General features: G+C 40.7%; 1 protein-coding gene across 4 annotated transcripts in view; it reads right to left on the reverse strand.

Moving 5' to 3' along the window:
* ADGRB1 (adhesion G protein-coupled receptor B1) overlaps window positions 1-19,188 on the reverse strand; it is a 257,197-nt gene that overhangs the window by 197,658 nt on the left and 40,351 nt on the right. For all 4 annotated transcript variants that reach the window (XM_074264570.1, XM_074264552.1, XM_074264544.1 and 1 more), the window contains exon 2: window positions 8,752-9,813. In XM_074264570.1, coding sequence (XP_074120671.1) covers window positions 8,752-9,520 — 769 coding nt within the window. In that variant the 5' untranslated portion in view covers window positions 9,521-9,813. The remainder of the gene's footprint in view (window positions 1-8,751; window positions 9,814-19,188) is intronic.

Consider the following 19,188-nt stretch of genomic DNA (forward strand, 5'->3'; position numbering starts at 1 on the left):
AAGCTGGTAGGATGTGGTGGGCATCAGTTTCTGTTGGCATGGCCCCAAGAACCCAGGGTCCCCTTCAAGCCATGGCAGAGCAGCACAGAGGTGGTTGTTAGCAGACACAGATCTGATTTGGCTAAAGCTATTTTGATTATCTTTGGCTCTAGGCTTGACTATTGGCTTGTCTGGCACTGTTTGAGTATCCAGGCCAATCTTACCCCCACTCTCACCCCAAAAGGAATTTGTGATTTTGGCACAATTGAGAGCCCAGGGGAGAGCAGAGACAAGACAAGAGGGAATAAAATTAGAAGTCAGTATGTTGTACAAGAAAATGACCTAAACTAAAAGTCAGGAGACCTGGATACCAATTGAACTAGCTCCCTGTGTGACTGCAGGCAAATCACTTTCTATGCCTAGGTATCATTTTATCCCCCTCTCAAAAAAGGGGGGCATGGAATTAAGTGGCATCTGATATTCCTCAAAGGAATATTTAGTAGAATGCTAACCCCTGGGGCTCAACAGTTCAGTATTTGATTTTCCATGTTTCTTTTTCAGAAGGCTTCCCTGTAGGCACTCACTGCTTCCCCTTCAGAAGAAAACACCATCTCACTATCCCTGTCAGAGTCATACAAATTTATCTATGTATCCTTTTATTCCTGAGGTCCCCAGAGGCCAAAGGCTATGTCTTAATCCTCTTTCTCTCAGACTGGAGCCTCCCCCAAGTTCTTTCCATTCAGATCAAAGGTTATACCTCCCACTTACCACTCAGGTTCCAAGAGGTAAATAGTTGTTTCTCCCACTGAGACATGGGGCTCTCTGAGGGCAGCCACCCTTCAGCCCAAGGGTAGGGATTAGGTGGCTTCCTGAGGGCAGAGGCCAACATATCAGAACAAGGTCTCTTTGAGCTACATCTCTTCCTAGTATCTCTTATCACCAGCCTCCAGACTCTATTCAGATCACTACAAAATAACTTGTCAACTGCTTTGTTGATTCTTGGGGGTGGGTCCCCACATTTGGTCTTGTGGATATTCTTGTCACTGATTCTATTCCCCAGTCTCTGGAACCCTAATTTGTTCCAAGGATCTCCAGTTGCTCCTGTCCTCAGTTCCTGTTATTGTCTATGCTCTCCCCACGTTTCCACTCTTTCCCCAAGCACTTCACACTATCTTCACTCCCCCACAATAACCTTATTTCCCTATTGTAATGTCCTTATTCCTTCTATCCTCTCATCACTGTCCCCACACTCTCCTCATTCTTTAGATGTTTTCCCCATTTCCTTACACTCATCTCAATAGCAGCAAGCTTTCTAACCACCCCCAGATTCTTCTTGTTTTTGTCCAACTCAAGTCCACCACTGTCTCTTCTCATTATCATTCTGGACACCCACACTCCTCACGACCTCTCTTTTGCACTCCTCATTCCCCTAAATGTTCCTTCTTCCTTATCACATTTCTCTCTCTCCCACAACAACATCCATCTTGTCCCTCCCCCAACTCTTTACATTTCCCTGGAGTCTTCTCACTTACCAACATATAGTCCATACTCCTGTACTCTGACAATATTCCATGAAGATAGAACCCTCAGAAATCTCAGAGACCATCAAGTTTAATCTGTATCTGACCCCAATTTGCTTCTCCAAAATCCACAATATTCAGTAGATATCCAATGATTTACTTCTCCATAAGAGGTCATTTAGCTCCATTTTCCCAGTCACTTATTTCCCTGGATCCTTGGAGAAACTGGGTAACCAGCCAAGTCAGAGTCTTTGCAAAAAGGAACCCATACCTCAGGGAAGGGTACCAACCAGAGAACTTAAAATAAGGATGGTCCCTTGCTAATTTAATCACTCACAAAGCGAGTCCAACAACTTGGTCATGATCTGAATGTCAAAAACTAAATTCTGCAGACTTTTGCCACTTCCTCAGTCCACAGCCAGCCAAATCCACCATTCAGGGTGGCTCTAGGCTCTCCCATCTTGGGAGGCCCTTTCCAGTTCTAGTCATCTTTGTGACCCTATTGGAAGGAACATGATCAAAGGGAAAGATTCCAAACTAGAAGTCTGAGTGACTTTAATGTGGACTTTCTTACTGATATTTCATGTGAACTAGGGGATGTCACTTCTTTTTTCTCTAGACATAAGCCTTTATATACTTTATAGCCTTAAAGCAGGAAGTTACCTTGTAAGCCATCTAGTCCAATCTCATTTCACAAATGAGGAAAGTAAAGACCTCAAAAAATCACTTTGTTTCCTTATCTGTAAAATAAGGTTTCCTTATCTGTAAAATAGATAGCATGACTACAGAGATCCTTTCCAGGTGAAATTAAGTAATGTGTTCAAGGTCACACAAATAGTAAGTAGATGAACTAAAATTTGAATACAGATCCTTTGATTCAAGAATCTGTCTGCCATAATATTTTTCATAACTTTTCTCTTTTATTCTATGCTGCTGATTCACATCTACCTTAACCCTATCCTTTACTCTCTCTCATGACCATTCCCATTCACTCAGTCCATCTTCCTACCACACCATTCTTGAGTCCTTCATGTCCTTGCACTTCTGTCCATCCTCATCTTTGGGTTCACATGCTTACATGAGAAGTCCTAGCATTCCCTCTCTTCAATCTCCAGAGTCATAAGAGAAAGTAGTAATGAAACAGAATTAACTCCATCTACTAAAAATTGACTATGATCAGCTTTAGCTGGGGTTTTACTGCTTCTTGGAAATTTCTCTCCTCTAACCTTACTCTTATTCTTCATATCCACTGTTTTAAACATTTCTTTTCTCTTTCCACCACCAAACTCATCTCTAAAGCCCATTCTTACACATGACCCAGATTCTTACTTCACTGAAGATATTGAGGCCATTCATCTTGAACTCTCTGAGCTTTCTATCTTCATTAAGATGAAGACCTAAGGATTAGGCAATAGTACAAATAGATTCAGAATTGACTGGATGGCCAAACTCAAAGAGAGATTGCAAATGGTTCAATTTCAATGTGGCAGGAAGTCTATGGTGGGATATTCCAGGGTCTGTGCTTTGCCCTAGGCTGTTTAACATTTTTATCAATCATATGCATAAAAGCACAGAAAGTATTTTTGTCAACTGCAAATGACACAAAGTTGGGAGTGAGAGGTAACATATTGCATTACAAAGCTGGGATGCAAAAGGATCTTGACAAGCGAGAATATTGGGATGACTCTAATAACATGAAATTCTCAAGTGATCAATGGAAATGCTTGCCACCAACTACACAAGTACAAGATGGGAAGGCAGATGGTAAGAAAGCAGTTCTGAAAATGATCTGGGAGTTTTAGTGGACTGCAAGCTCAATACAACTCAATAGTAATGTAACTGTCAAAAAAAAAAAAAAAGCTAATTCAAACAAAGGGCTGCATTAAGAGAGACATCATTTCTAGGAATAGGGAGTCAATGGTTCCATTATATTCTGCCCTGCTCAGCCCTCATCTGGAACACCAATGGGTTCAGTTCTAGGATCCATGGTTTCAGAAGATCATTGATTATCTAGAGAATGTGGAAAGGATAACAATCAAGATGGTGAAGGGCGTTGAATCTATAAAACATTAATATATGTTGAAGGAACTTTCTGTGTTTATCCTGGAGAAGAAAAAACTGGGCAGGGAGAAGGGAGAGGAATAATATTTGTAGTCAAATATTTTAAGGTCTGTTAAATAGAGAAGAAATTAAACTTGTTCTCTTTCCTTCTTTTTAGGGAAGAAGCAGAAGTATGTTGGGAGAAGGGAGTAATAGAGGCTAATTTGGGCTCAGAGAAAACTTCCTAACAATTACAGTTGTCCATTAGTAGAATGGATTGCTTCCTCAAAAGGTAATGGATTCCATGTCCTTGGAGGTCTTCAAGCAAAAAATCACTTGTAAGACCTGTTATAGTAAATGCTCCTTCCATGAATGGGTTTGGATTATATGGCTATTAAGGTCCTTTCCAAATCTCAAATTCTGTGATTGCTATTCATCTTTTCCTATCTCAGCATCATTCCTTCCTTGTTTCCTCTGGCCACAAAAAAAGACATCTGAGTCCTCACTAAGGCTAATATTAATGTCTTCTCTCCTAAACCCACCTAATAATAATAATAATCCCCTATAATTAATAAAGTTTGGTTCATGAGTTGACTTTAAGGAGGGAAACTCAAGTGTTATTCAACCTTTTCATCAGTAACTTGGATAAAGGTATAGATGCATTGGATGCTTATCATAGCTGAGATGCTCATCAGAACTTATCAGAGACAGACTAGGTCACAAGCTTAATGATAAAATCAACATTGGCAAAAATCTTGGAATGTGTGAAAAATGCAATGAACCTAATAAAATTAAATTTAATAAAGATAAAAGTAAAGTTCTAGATGGGTCCAAGAAATCACCTATAAAATATAAAAATTAAAAAAGGGTTTCTGTTGTTGTTTTTTAGTAATAATTCTTGTTTCCACCGGATTAAATGTAAAATATTTTATGCTTATTTTCCTTTTTATGTGAATGGCTAAGCACAAAATACATTTCCTAAAGAAAACCTTACCACTCAAATATATTGACAGCAGTTCCACTGAAAAGGCTCTGGGGTTTTTGTTAAGTTTCAAGTTTGATGTGAGTCAACAGTGTGTCATGTTAGCCATGAAGGCTAATGAGATTTTCGATATCATTAAGAGAAGTCTCATGTCCAGGCTAAGGAGGTGATGGCCTGGTAGTATTTCAACATGTATAGATAATCTATGGAATAAAGTGTTCAGTTCTGGATACTACATCTGAGGAAGGATATTGAAAGGTCAGAGAAGATCCAGGGGAGAGTGACCATGTTGATGGATAGTTTTGAGTTCATAGCATGTAAGGACTGTGGAACAGCAGCAATATGGACATATAACTTAGAAAAGGGAAGACAGTAGAGAAGATGATAGTTGTTACTAGAAAATTGTCATACAGATGAGGAATTAGACTTTTTCTGTTTGGCCCCAGAGGGCAAAGCTATAAGTTAAGGAAGGTATAAGCTGCAGAGAGACATAGTTGATGTCAGGAAAAACTGCCTAACAATAAGAGATATCCCATAATGGAATAGGGGACAATGAAGTCTCTATGTTTGCATGAATGATCACTTGTAAGAGTTGCTATAAAGAAAACTGATATTTAGACATATGTTAAACTCTATGATGTATGAAGTCCCTTTAAATTCTCAGATCTTAAAATTCTTCTGTTCTCACCTTTGACCTTTTCCCATCTAAACCATTGTGTATACTCTATAAATCTTTAGAGTCTCAAGTTCAAAGTTTTTGGCATGTACATCAAAGGCCCTCTATAATATGATCCTCTACCTTTAATTTTTACCTTCAGCTCCTTATTACTCCTCATCCTACTTATCCAACTCTCCTGCCAAATGAGCTATTCACTTTCTCTTGAACATTCCCTGAATTATCCAGCCTCCATGACATTACTCAAGTCATTCATTGCCTGTGCCCTTTCTCATTTTCTTTATCATTGAATCTCCATGGACCCTTCAAAGTCCAACTCAAATGTCATCTCCAAAATTCCTTTCCCAATTCTTCCTCTCATCAGTGAAAACTTTTTTTCATACCTCAGTTTGCATTTTGTTTGAATCTCTCCCATGCATTTGTCAGGGAATTCTTTATAGGAATATCAAATTCATATCCCTACATTTGACTGAAATCTCTACACAGTTTAATAAATAAAACAATGAATCAAGAAGCATTTATTAAACGTTCACAGTATAGATACAAACACAATAAATTTGTTTAAATTCAAGTCTCTATTTTTAAAAGGAAATTTTATTCTGATAAAGAGTGAGGATTAGAGCAAGAAGTTTTTCAATCCTCAAAAGAAGGAAAAAGGAGAGGAGGGGAGAGGAAAGGAGGAAAGAAAAGGAAAGAAGAGTGAAAGTTTTCTTCAACTATCTGAAGGTTGTCCTCTGACATAGAAATTAGACTGGAGGAAAAGTTGCCTCTCCTGGCAAGGCATTCACTTGCCCTTCATTAAAGAGCAGCTAGGTGGTACAGTTGGATTGTTTAAAGTGCAGGGCCTGGAGTCAGGAAGGCTTGTTTTCCTGAATTCAGATCTGGACTCAAACACTTAGTTACTAGTTGTGTGATCCTGGATAAGTCACTTAATCCTGTTTGTGATTTTCCTCTCCAGATCATTTCACAAGTGAGGAGATGGAGAATCACACAGGTAATAAATGTCAGAAACCACATTTGAACACAGGATATAAATGAGTTTTTCCTGACTCCAAACCCTGCATTCTCCACTGTGCCATCTACTGGCCCCAAAAGGAAATACAGTGGGGGACAAAAAGCAGAACTTCAAATTTCAGAAAATGGGAAAAAAGTTGTCATTCTCCCCTGCTTTTCCCTTCTCCTGCTGAGTATTAAGAAGTCTTTCTCACTTTAGGCCTGGAATCCTATCCATTACTACTATTCCATCTAGCGGCCCATTAGTTTATGTGAATACATAAGATATAATGTAACCTTTCTGGAGTAGAAACTGTTTCATTTATATTTAACCCTATGTCTAAGAACCTTGTACAAAGGAGATGAATAAATGTAACCTTTCTGGAGTAGAAACTGTTTCATTTCTATCTAATTCTCTGTCTTAAGAACCTTGTACAAAGGAGATGAATAGTTTTTCTTTGAAGAATTAAAATGTTTATTCTGTATGAAATAAAATCTCTGGAGGGTAAAGTTATAGAAAAGAAAATTTAAGTTCCATTTAAGGAAGGAAAAAAACTTTCTAATAATAAGAGCCATCTTACAACAGAACGGGTTGCTTGTAAAGATAGTGAGCTTCCCTTCACTGAAAGTATTCAAGAAAAACACTGGATGAACAGTCAGAAATGCATGAGGAAGAAAATTGGATCAGATAACCTCTAAACTTTGACCTGGGATATGCCAACTTTCTCCCTTACATCTTCTCTCAGCCCTTCTGCCCTACAGAATCCAGCCTGAATTAGTAACAAAGAAACATCAATGAAAAGCTAGAAGGGACCTTATTGGAATATAATCCCTTCATTCTATACATGAGGATATAGCACCCACAGAACTAATATGACTTGCCCAGGGTCACATAGTTCATAAGTTTTTGAGGCAGAATTTGAAATAAGTTTTCCTGATTCCCAAATTCAGTAATCTCACATTATCTCCTGGGTAAGAAGAACATTGGTTCTCTTAGTTTCTAAGAAATTATGAAAGTAATTTTCTCTTCTCCACTAAGCAAACACAAGACACCTGGTGAGAAAAGGTCACACCTTCAGAGGAAATGATTTGCTTAAGATCATACAGCTGCTCCGTGGCTGAATTGTAACTTCAACTTGAATCTTATAGTCCCAGGCCAGGGCTCTTTCTATCTTACCATGTTGTCTTCCTAGCTCTTGGCCATAGGCTTCTTCAGGACCTCCACAACCTTTCTTCCTATTTATTTCAATATTCATAATGAACCCAGAGGGGCAAGGACCAGATCTGAAGGCTTATGGGACCAAAGACACATGGTTCAAAGTTAGATGAAAACTTAGTAATCAATCCTACACCCAGAAACTGATAGAGCTTCCACCTTGGTCCCTAAACATGGCCAAAACTGAACCCCTGACCCTGAGAACAGCTTGTAGTAAGAAACTTTTGACCACAAGAGAGGTTTAGTGTGAGTAGAATGATTCAACTCCATCCTCAATATTGGAGATCCAGTTCAGAACACACATCCTGCTGATACTCACCGGCGATCAAGAGTATCAGACTCAATCCTGGGTCTCTATGCTGACTTTGATTTCTGTCCACCTCTGCCCCACTTCCTTCTTGGCTCCAGGGATCATGGCTATTTAGAAAAACTTTATTCTTGGTAAAGAACGAGACAGAAGACCCCAACTAATGGAGCTATGTGAGGAATGACTGTATGGAGAAAGGATGGAACAAGGGATCCGTTTAGAAGAAGAAAATGACTGTAGAGTTCTGAGGTCATGAGACATGATTGGGAGGGGCTGGCTAGGGAAGACAGTAGGAGAGAAGAGGACCTAAAAACTTGAGTAAGGGAGCTTTGGCCTTCTTATTGAGTTATTGGGGAGAAGTCTCATGTTAGAAAGGGAGAGAATGGAGTTCTCACTGAATGAGAATTTATACCTGAACCAGTTAATAATTCCCAAGACTACTGACTTAAAGGAAGTCATTTATAATCCCCTAAAATAACTCCCTTGGGCTACTAGCATCTAGGAGGCCTCTGGGCTTTTATGGTCTAGAGGAATTCCTTTTAAGACTTCAAATATCCTATTTCCATAGAATTTGAAATTCCCCTTGATGGGGATTTCAATTATAAAATCCCTCTGTTTTTTTTCTTTTTTTTTCTTGTTGTTGTTGTTGTTGTTGTTGTTGTTGTTGTTGTTGTTGTTGTTGTTTTGGCTGAGGCAAATGGGGTTAAATGACTTGCCCAGGGACATAGAGCTAGGAAGTATTAAGTGTCTGAGGCCACATTTGAACCCAGGTCCTACAGACTTCAGGATTGGTGCTCTATCCAATGCACCATCTAGCTACCCCCCCAATTAGACATTGACTGGTTGATCTAAATTCCCTAGCCCTGAGAAGGGGAAAAAAAAAAAGACTCTCTTCCTGCATCTCCTCTGGCCAGGTTTTCTGACAAATCCCTGCTACCAGTTTGATTCAGGCCGACTCAGTGGTCCTTCTCCACTATACCCTGGAATTTTTGTGAGGATGGATGGAAGTCAGCTGTTAGGGAAGCCCTGATCACTCACCGGTCCTGCCGTCCCCTCCTCGGTCCTTGGTCAAGCTAGTGAGGCAGTTCTCTGGGCTTTCTGTGCCATCCCTCAGGCAGTCATCCCCTCGGGAAGGGTTCTCCCCAGCAGCCAGATCTGGGGCATCCCCACCAGAGCAAGCACAAGGGGTCTGCATGATACCACAGGGATGAGAGCTCCGGCTGCCAGCCAGACAGGCCTCCAGCCAACGGCAAAGCATTTGACAGGCAGCCCGGCTGGGGCTGCGATTGCCCACTACCAAGTACTCCACGGAGAATTCTGCGTCAGGGCCTGGGTAGGGAGATATCAAGGCCTGATCGTCAGACCCCAGCTGCTGCTGCCGTCTCATCTGCAGAAACTGCTTATTGGACTGGAGAAAGGCATAACGGGCAGAGGGGTCACAGAGGCGTAAGACCTCATCAAAGCTCTCCACTCCCAGGTAGGTGCGTGTGGACTCCAGGAAAGAATCAAACTGGTAGGTGCGAACAGGCCAGGGCCCACAAGGCCCCGCAGGCTTGGACACTTTCATGTAGAGGGTATAACGCCGAGGGTCAGGATTCCGCAGGGTCCAAGAGCAGCGGGAAGCGTTGGCTGGGAAGACGGAGGCTGATGAGAAGTAGCCAAAGAATTTGCCGAGAACTAAGGTGGAGCAGGGGTCGGACCCCTGCCCGGGGTCGGTGCCACCCACTGCCCAGGTTGGCTGGACCAGGAAGAGGAGGAGAGAATTGAGGATCCAGACCCGGTCCAGGGCAGCAACTGGGCTCCTCATCCTAGATCTCGGGGCCCCCGGAACTGAGCGCAATCGGCGGCCAAAGTTGGGGAAGGTCTGGACATAACAAGGGCTCCACGTGTGGGATGGGAAGGAGGAGGCCAACAAAGTGCAGGAGGAAATCCGGAGTCAGACGTGAAGGTGGGAATCAGGGATGGGGCGTGGGGCTAACCAGAAGGCTGCAGCAGCTAGGTGGCTGGGAAGAAGCCAATGAGCAGGGGGATGACGGTTTTGAAAATACTTCAGGTTGCGTTTTCCAGACAGATGCTCCCTCCTGTGGCCATCAACTGTAGCTGAGACAGGAAAAATAAAGAAAAAAGGAGCATTAAGCACTTGAGAGAGAATGGGTTTTCTGGCCCTGCTGAACCCTCATGAAGGGGGAAATGAAAACATGACTGGGGCCTTTATGCACCCCTTCCATTTGAGATCAGACAGATCACAGCTGGCAAACCTTAAGCACCATTTAACCTAACCCTCTCATTTTACAAAGTGAGAAACTGAGGCCCAGAAATGGACTTCCTGAGGTCACATATGCTAAAGTGTTTCAGGAAACCAATATAATGATCAGCTAGAAATTACAGAGCAGCCAGAGCCTAAGCTTATGCCCACATCTGGCTCCTCGGATGGAGCCCAGCCAGCAGCTCTGGAGATAGCAGCTTCTCCTTTGGGAAGGGATTGGAAGTAGGGGGCAGCAGGCATCTGCTCAAGTGGAAAAATGGGAATGGGCAAGCCAGACGTGCTCCTCTTACTGCCTGTCTTCCCAGGCTCAGGGCTCAGGGAGCCCCAGAGCTGGCTCCAGCAAGTTAGCCACCAGCAATGCCAGCCCGCCCACATCCTTCCTCCCACCCAGGGAATTCTGCAGGGACCTTTTCCTTCCTCGCCTCTGCAGGCCAATTTGCCTCCTGGGTCTTCTCCTTCTGACCTCTGATGGCCCTCCTGCCTCTTCTCCAAGTCAGTCTATCTTGCTTTCTCTTTCATTCTTCCCTCCCTCTTTCTCTCTCCTTTGTCTTCCAATCTTCTCTCTTCTGTATCTCTCGGTGTCTAGATATTTCCCCCCCCTCTTTTTGTCTTTGTGTCTGCTTCCCTCTCACTCTCTTCTTTTCTTTCCCTCTTTGTGTTGCCTCCTTTCAGGCCCTTTTTCTCTTTCTCTGTTTCTGTTTCTCTCTCTTTCTCTTTCTCTTTCCCCCTCTCTCCTCTCTTCTGGCTGCACTAGCTCCAAGTTGCTCTCTCATCTCTCCTCCTGACTCTGATCTCTTGGTCCTTCCCCCTCAAGCCAGCCATCCGCTCTCCATCTGTCTCTCAGAGGACTCTGAATGTCAGGCAGAAAAGTTGAGGGGGGAGTGGAGGAATGAGAAACTCTAGAGGTCATATTGTTCACCCTCCCTTCTGTCTAAAGACAAACCAGTTGCCTCTTAATTGCCCCCAGAAAAAATGGTTCGGAGGTGGGGCAAGTGTTTAGGGAGAGAAAGCAGACTGTCCTTATTCACAGAGTTCTGGTGAGCTTTAATGTGTCCATCACTCCCATCTATAATGAATTTAATGGTTAACCATCCTTAGAAACTTTGGGATGTGCCCTGAATCTTTCTGGCTACAACCACCTGTCTGCCTCCTCCAGTCGACTTGTTTCTTTAACCCTCTGGCCTTGTTCCCAGCACCAATAGTTCTGGCTCAGCCCTCTGCCTTTTCCCATTGTCCCAACCCCCTCTGCTTTCTTCTCCCACCCCCACTTCACCCTGTCATCTTTCTTCTCACCTCTCCCACTCTCTTTGCTTCTCCCTCTGTCTCTCAGTTCTCACTTTTCATAAGAACCTAAAATTTAAAGACCATCTAGTCCAACCCCCATGTTTGACAGATGAGGAAACTGAGATCTGGAAGTCATACAACTAATAGTCCTCATACTCCATAACCCAGAGTTCTTGCTACTGGGCCATAGATAAGACCCTGAACCATTACTTTGGCCACTCTTCTGCAAGGTAGGGATGAAATTCAGCTGTTTGTTATCATGCAAAAATCTCACCCCAAGACCAGGAGTGGGGAGCTCTGGATTCAGGTTCCACCTTTGCCAATGATTTGCTTAGACCCACAGGAAGTTCTTTCCCCTCTCAGTTTTCTCTGAAATCAAGGAGTTGGTCTCTTGTCCCTTTAGGCTGCTCCTACACATTTATAACTCCTGCCATGAGGCGTTGGGCAAGGTTGGCGAATGTGGTCTCTGAGTTATCCCCTAAAATGATCCAAGAATCTTGACATCTCCCTGCCCATAATCTCTAGCCAGCTATGTACACAGTTCTAACTGGACTGTGATTAGAGGCAGACACATTAAGTGTCAGCACTTTGGGGTTCAAACCCTTAACTCTCCCGTTCCTGGAAGGAAACAACAATTGTTGTTTGTTAGTAGTCTTGCCCACTCAGATTCTTAGCCTCATCAGTGCCCCCAGAGGTATTTTCAGTGATAAACTATTGAGTTTGTATTTGATCCTAGAGGTAATAGAGAACCATTGAAAGTTACTGAGCAGGGCTAGATTTTTATACTTTAGCAGTTTGTCAGCTCTAAAGAAAATAGAATTGAGACAGAAGAAGCTGAGAAAGGAAGGAAGGAAGGAAGGAAGGAAGGAAGGAAGGAAGGAAGGAAGGAAGGAAGGAAGGAAGGAAGGAAGGAAGGAAGGAAGGAAGGAAGGAAGGAAGGAAGGAAGGAAGGAAGGAAGGAAGGAAGGAAGAAAAGAAGCAAACATTTATGTAGTAGCTACTATATGCCAGGCATACTAAATGGTTTAAATATTCTAAATATTCTCTCATTTAATTCTTAAAACAAACCTGGAAGGCAGATGAGGTTAAAAACCCCCATTTTACAATTGACTAGTAACCGTCTAAGGTCATGCAGGCAAGATATTGTTAACAAGAGTGCAGAAAAGATAGAGTGACTACTGTGTGAGTGGATAGAAGAGCAAGGAAGTGAGAAATAGATGTTGTAGCACTAGGATGGATTGGGAAAGCTTGCTTAAGTGGTATAAAGGAAAAAGAATAGTCTGAACTTGTGAACCCAGGTGACTAGGATGATGGTGTCCCCAAGAGAAATGGGGAAATTTGGAAGTTTGCTGTATAGGCAGGTAAATGGGAGCAGGAGAGATCATTAGATTCATTATGGATATGTGATTTTACAAAGTACCTGCTGAAGATGTCTAATGCAATACAAGACTGGAACTGGAAAGAGACTAGGTTTGAGTAAATGTAGACTCCTCTAAGAGTTATATATATTTATACATGCACTCCCTGCCCTTAGAACCCATTTCTTTCAAAGCTCTGTTTAAGTATAATTTCCCCCAGGAAGTCTTCCCCTGATTCTCTTCCTCTTCCATATGATAGTGTTTTTTTTTCTTTCTTTTCAAATATCTGTATATTTATAGATATGGGTTTATAATCTACATTGTTTAAAAAATATGAGTTCAAAGATCTGTTTCAGTAGTTGGGGATAGAGAAAACATCCTCTGGTAGAAATGCAAGGATATTGGTCTTTGTATCTCCAGCACCCAGAAAAGTGCCTACATATAATAGCTGCTTTATACCCATAGCACCCTTTTCTCTAGTAGCAAAGAACTGAAAACAAGCAAAAAGACAAAAAGACAAAACAGAAGTCCATCTCTTGGAGAATACTAACATACATTCTAGTGAATTAAATGTAAGAAACAATGATTATAATGAGACCAGAGAAGCAAGGTTAGACTTAAATGAACTGATGCAAAGAGAAAAGTACCAGGAAAATCCTATACACAATTAACTAACTAAGCAACAAATAATCAAAGTTGACTGCTATGAAATTATGATTGGGCTTGGCCCCAAATAAAAGACACTAGGATCCAACTTCCTTCCTTTGTTGCAGAGGTGAGGTACTTGAAATGTAATGCACTTGGGGAATATGTTGGTTAGTATCACTGAATTGTTTTTCTTATTTCTTATTCTTTGTTTTATAAAGAACAATTATCATGTAGGAGAAGAGGAGAGGGCTATATCAGGAAATATTATAATGCTCCTAAAAGACATCAATAATTTAATATTCATACATATATATATACATATATATATATATATATATATATATATAATGCTTCTTTATATCCTTCTAATATATCCTTCTTTCCTCTCCCAAAGCAGAGCCTATGAGCTAAGTAGGCTCCCATAGGGTCTCAGGACAGACAAAGTCAGTAGCCTGGATTAAAAAAGTAACAACTCAGCAGAATTTGCAAGCTAAAAGAAACTGGATGAGACATCAATGAAAGATAAACACTCTCCTCTCCAAATCACTTCTCTCTATTAAATAATTCCATTTCCATCCATTGAACCTCCTGTGGATTGATCACAAACCCCCCTCACTATCTTAATCACTCTCCCTTTGGATATGTGTCAGCCTGTCCTAAAATGTGATACCCAGACCTTAAAAGTGTTGCTCCAGATTTGGTTTGATCAAAATAGGAAGCAAATGGGACTATAATTTGACTCATCCTGGACATTTATGCTTCCTGTTTATGTAGCCTCAGATCAAACTAGATTTAGGGGCAGCCCTGTCAAGTATAGATTCAGACAGAGTTTGTTGTCAACTAAGACCTCTAGATCTTTTTTTCAGAAAAGTAGTTGTCTAGTAATTTTATTTTATCCCTTGCTCACACAACTAGTTTCTTTTAACCCAACCCAATATCCCTCTCATATTCCATCCTTGTTTCATGAGACATGGATAAAAGCCAACCAGTACAGGCAGGCATGGAAGGATCACATTCTTCAAAACTGGAAGGGACAACTACATTGATGAGATCAGACATTTTTCTGAGTATTTGAAAATATTTCAATGTACTAGATTTAGACCATTGTTCCAACCTGTTTTAGTCTTTTTTAGATCCCGTCTCTCATCCAAAGTGTTAGTTATTCCACCCACTTTTGTGACAGTGATAAATTTGACAAGCATTCTCAATATGTTGCTCATAAAAATGTCGAACAGAATAGGACTCAGGTCAGATCCCTCATACATTCCACCAGAGACCTCCCTCCAGGTTGACATACATTCATTAACAATCACTTTTTGTCTGACTATGGTTGTCAATATTTCCCTCTGGGGAAAAGAAAGGAGATGAGAGGCAAAACATCTCAAGGTTTGGCATGATATTCTAGGGGCCCAAAATCTACCACAGTCCCTTGAACACAGTGGGCACTTAATATAAGTTTGCCTACATAAACTGTAAACAAAGAGTGGGAGTGGAAGATTACATCATAGAGTTAAATAAAAAGAAAGAAAATGGCAAAAGGTATATGGACGACTGGACATCATCCATAATCCTAATGCTAATACAAATGAGAGCCCTCAATCTAGATCCAATCTTTATGTTGACAATAAACAGTTCTAACCCTAAGCTTCAAGACAACCCCAGAATAAACTTTAACCATGATCCTAACTCCAACTGCTATTCAGGGTCCACATGGCAGAATGGAAAGGTCAGTGAATCAATTAACAAATATTTAAGTATTTATTGTGTGCCAGGCACTGTGCTGTGTAGGGGATAGATAAATGAGAGAGAGAGAGAGAGAGAGAGAGAGAGAGAGAGAGAGAGAGAGAGAGAGAGAGAGAGAGAGAGACAGAGAGACAGAGAGAGACAGAGAGAGAGACAGAGAGACAGAGAGAGAGACAGAGAGAGAGACAGAGATACACAGAGAGTGAAAGGAGAAGGAGAGAGAGAGAGAGAGAGAGAGAGAGAGAGAGAGAGAGAGAGAGAGAGAGAGAGAGAGAGAGAGAGAGAGATTGAAAGATTGAAAGGCAAAAATATTGATTCTGGAGTTCAGAGGGCCTGGGCTCACATTCCACATTTGATGCTGACACTGAACAAATTATTTACCCATCCTGAGTATCATTTTTTTCATGTGAAAATGAAAAGTTGAACTAGAATGTTTCTGAATCCTTTCCAAAGCTAGATATCTGATCCAAAGATCCCTAAAAATCCTTCACTTCATCCTATTTACCCAAGTCGACTCATGAGTTTCCTTCCTATGTTCCCATGCTTCCATGTCTCATACCCACTATCTCCATCTCTACTGGGGTCCTCCCCTTCTTTTTTCCAGTTTCCCCCCAACCTCCATTACAGGCTCTGTCCTGGAGTTTCTCCAATGCTGTTTCTTAGCAACTCCCCTGGCTTTCCAGAGAAACAACACATCTTTATGTGGGGGCTGGATATTCAGAAGGGGAAGGAGGTACAGTATAGGGAAGATCAGATTCAAAAGGAGGAGGTTTGGGTTTTAGTACTGGAGCTTGCAACTGACTGGCTATGTAAGTTAAGTCAAATGATGTCATAGCTCAGTATCCCCATCCCTAAAATGGGGAGAATTGTTGCTATAGCACAAGTCTGCTAGGAGGATCCAAGGAGATTGTGCATTTGAAGGTAATCTGGAACACTGGTCAAATATGGGATAATTCAAAGAACTGACCTATTTATATCTCTCCTTCAGATACCTCTGTGGTTGTAGTTTCTCAGAGGATATCAGTGATGACTACTGGCCAGCCTCATCATTTTGAAGATCTACCATCCTGAGCCAGTGGTACTAGAAGGGGCCTCCCCAAGAAGGAAAAAAATATCTGTACTCAGTAGGAATTGTAGGATTCCATGGACAGTCCATTGGGCAGTCAGCTAGTAACAAGATCTGGGATTCAAACAGGTTCCCTCTCAGCCTGATTTTCCCTGTCTGTACTGCATCTTCCCCTCTAAATATCCAGCCCCCATATGAAAATGTATAGTTAATCAAGTTCTTATTCTTGCCTCAGCTACTGATTTACTGTGTGACAATAAGCAAGTCATTTTCCTTTTCTATTTTTTCCCCTGTAGAATGAAAAGCTTGGGTGGGATACATTATGCAGCCTTTTCCAACTTGAAAATTCTTTTTTCTTTTCTATTCCCCCCCATATAATAAAAAAGTTAGATGGGATACATTCTATAGCCCTTTCCTACTTGGAAATTCCATGATTTAATATCCCTTCTAGCTCTGACATTCTATATTCTGAGGTTCCTTCCAGCTCTGACAGTCTAGGTTCTAAGGTCCTGCTGAGCTTGGACATTTTATGTTGTGTTCTATTAGATTGTGAACTCCTTGGAGAAAGGGATGGTCTTTTGTCTATATGTTTATCCCCACTATTTTGCACATTTCATAAATATTTATCAAATGTTTTCTAACATCACTTGCAAATTTAACGTTCTGTCTTCTAAAGTCTTTTCCAACTCTGACGTTCTATGCTTCAAGTTTCCTTCCAGCTCTGTATGTTATGGTTTAGGTTTTGATGCTTCTTCTTGCTCTGATGTTCTCTATTATTTTTTCTAACATTCACTATTCCAACATCTGTTCTAGTTCTGATATTTTATGTTCTATATTTGAAGGCCCCTCCCAGCTCTGATATTCCATGAGTCTATGATGGAGTCCACTCATTATAGATACCTGCCAAACCATAAACCCCAGCAACAGTTCATTGGAAAGAAATTGGTTTTTTAGCCTGACTTTCTTCCTCCCTGCTGAGTCTGGAAGGTTTCCCCATTGTGAATGAGAATGATAGCTTAGTAACAATCCTCATCCCTAAGACATTTGTTTAGTGATTGGCAGGTTTCATGGCACTCTCATATTCATTATCTCATCTGCTCTTTAGGACTTAGACTGCCAAGGCAGAGAGTGATATTCTCACTTTAAAGAAGACAAATATAGAATGGAAGGAACTTGTCCAATGTCATGTATAAATCAATGATGAGGCTAAAGCCCAGGTCTTTTTTTTCTTTTTTTTTAAATAATAGCTTTTTGGTTTCAAAATATATACAAAGATAGTTTTCAATGTTCACCCCTGCAAAATCGTGTATTCCAAATTTTTCTCCCTCCCTTCCCCTGTCCCCTCCTCTAGACAACAACTAATCCAATATATGTTAAACATGTATAATTCTTTCATAAATATTTCCACATTTATCATGCTGCACAAGAAAAATATCAGATCAAAAAGAAAAAAAAAGAGAAATGAAACAAAAAGCAAGCAAACAACAACAAAAGGTGAAATACTATGTTGAGATCTACATTCAGTCCCCATAGCTCCCTTTCTGGATGCAGATGGTTCTCTCTATCACAAGTTTATTGAAATGTCCAGAATCACCTCATTGTTGAAAAGAGCCACATTCATCAGAATTGATCGTCACATAATCTTCTTGCATTCATATACCATAACTTATTCACCCATTCCCCAACTGATAGGCATCCACTCAGTTTCCAATTCCATGCCACTGAACAAAGGGCTACTACAAATATTTTTGCACATATAGGTTTTCCCCCTTTTTTATGATCTCTTTGGGATGTAGATCCAATAAAGACACTGCTGGATCAAAGGGTACACACAATTTGATAACCCTTTGGGTATAATTCCAACTTGCCCTCCAGAACGGTTGTATCAGTTCACAATTCCACCAACAATGTATTGGTGTCCCAGTTTTTCCACATCCCCTCCAACATTTATCATTATGTTTTCCTGTCATCTTAGCCAATCTGAGAGGTGCATAATGGTACCTCAAAGTTATCTTAATTTGAATTTCTCTGATCAATAGTTATTTAGAGCATTTTTTCATATAATTAGAAACCCAGGTCTTTTAATACCTAAATCTTTCCTTTATGCCATAGCATGACTGGACTTTGAAGAGTGCATTTTTAAAAACATGTGCTTTGTTGATAAAGTAAGGACAAGATTCACAAAAGATCAGAAAGTTTCACGTTTTCCTCGTTGTTTGCTCTTTACTACTTTCCATTCCCAAAACAATGTTGGCTGGCAATATCTCCATGGCTGATATAAAACTCAAAAGAATGGATCCAAGGTTGTGCTAGTAAATATTTAAGCACTGGCTCTCAGCTTGAAGTGGGAGAATGGTAGAAGGTATGTATGCAAGACATTTAAGTTTAATCTTCTCTATTAACATTTTATCCAACATTTTCTTAAATCTAGACTAGCAACAGAACAATAAATCAAGCCCTCTTTTGTAGCATTTGACAATTTCTGAAGTATAAAGACCAGCATTGAAAATTTAACAATCAACTCTTTTTCAGAGCTGCTTCCAGTACATCCCTGACTAAGCTAACCTCTTTCTGTAAACCTACTTTCTGGTTCACACTTAAGAAGGGGGAGAAGATGGCATAGAAGGAATTGATTAAACTTTCTGGGTATAAAAGGGTACCTTTAGACATCCAACCAGAATTTACAGAAGGATAGATTGTTAAACAAATTATTTCAGAAAACAGCAGAGGATGGTATCAAGCAGAATTTGATTGGAAGATTTACTACATTTAGAAATAATGGTTAACAAAAAGTAACTTTAATGTTTACAAAGCCCTTGATATCAGTATCTCATTTGGTCTTTAAAGCAATCTTGTGAAGTAGGTGCTAATATTATCTCATTTTAAAGGGAGGCAATAGTGTTTAGAGAGATCAAGTGATTTACTAACTATGGATAAATGGCAGAGGCTTTTGAATCAAGGACTTCTTGATTCCATGGATCCAGCAGTTTTTCTACTATCTCATAGGTAAAAGCATCTATGGAGACCTGAGAAATAATAGAAAAAATACCCACTGTATAATTGTGGGACAAATTAATAATCCAATTCTGTTCCCTCTGGCACATCAAGCA

This window comes from Sminthopsis crassicaudata, chromosome 1, assembly GCF_048593235.1.
Source record: "Sminthopsis crassicaudata isolate SCR6 chromosome 1, ASM4859323v1, whole genome shotgun sequence".
Taxonomy (NCBI): domain Eukaryota; kingdom Metazoa; phylum Chordata; class Mammalia; order Dasyuromorphia; family Dasyuridae; genus Sminthopsis; species Sminthopsis crassicaudata.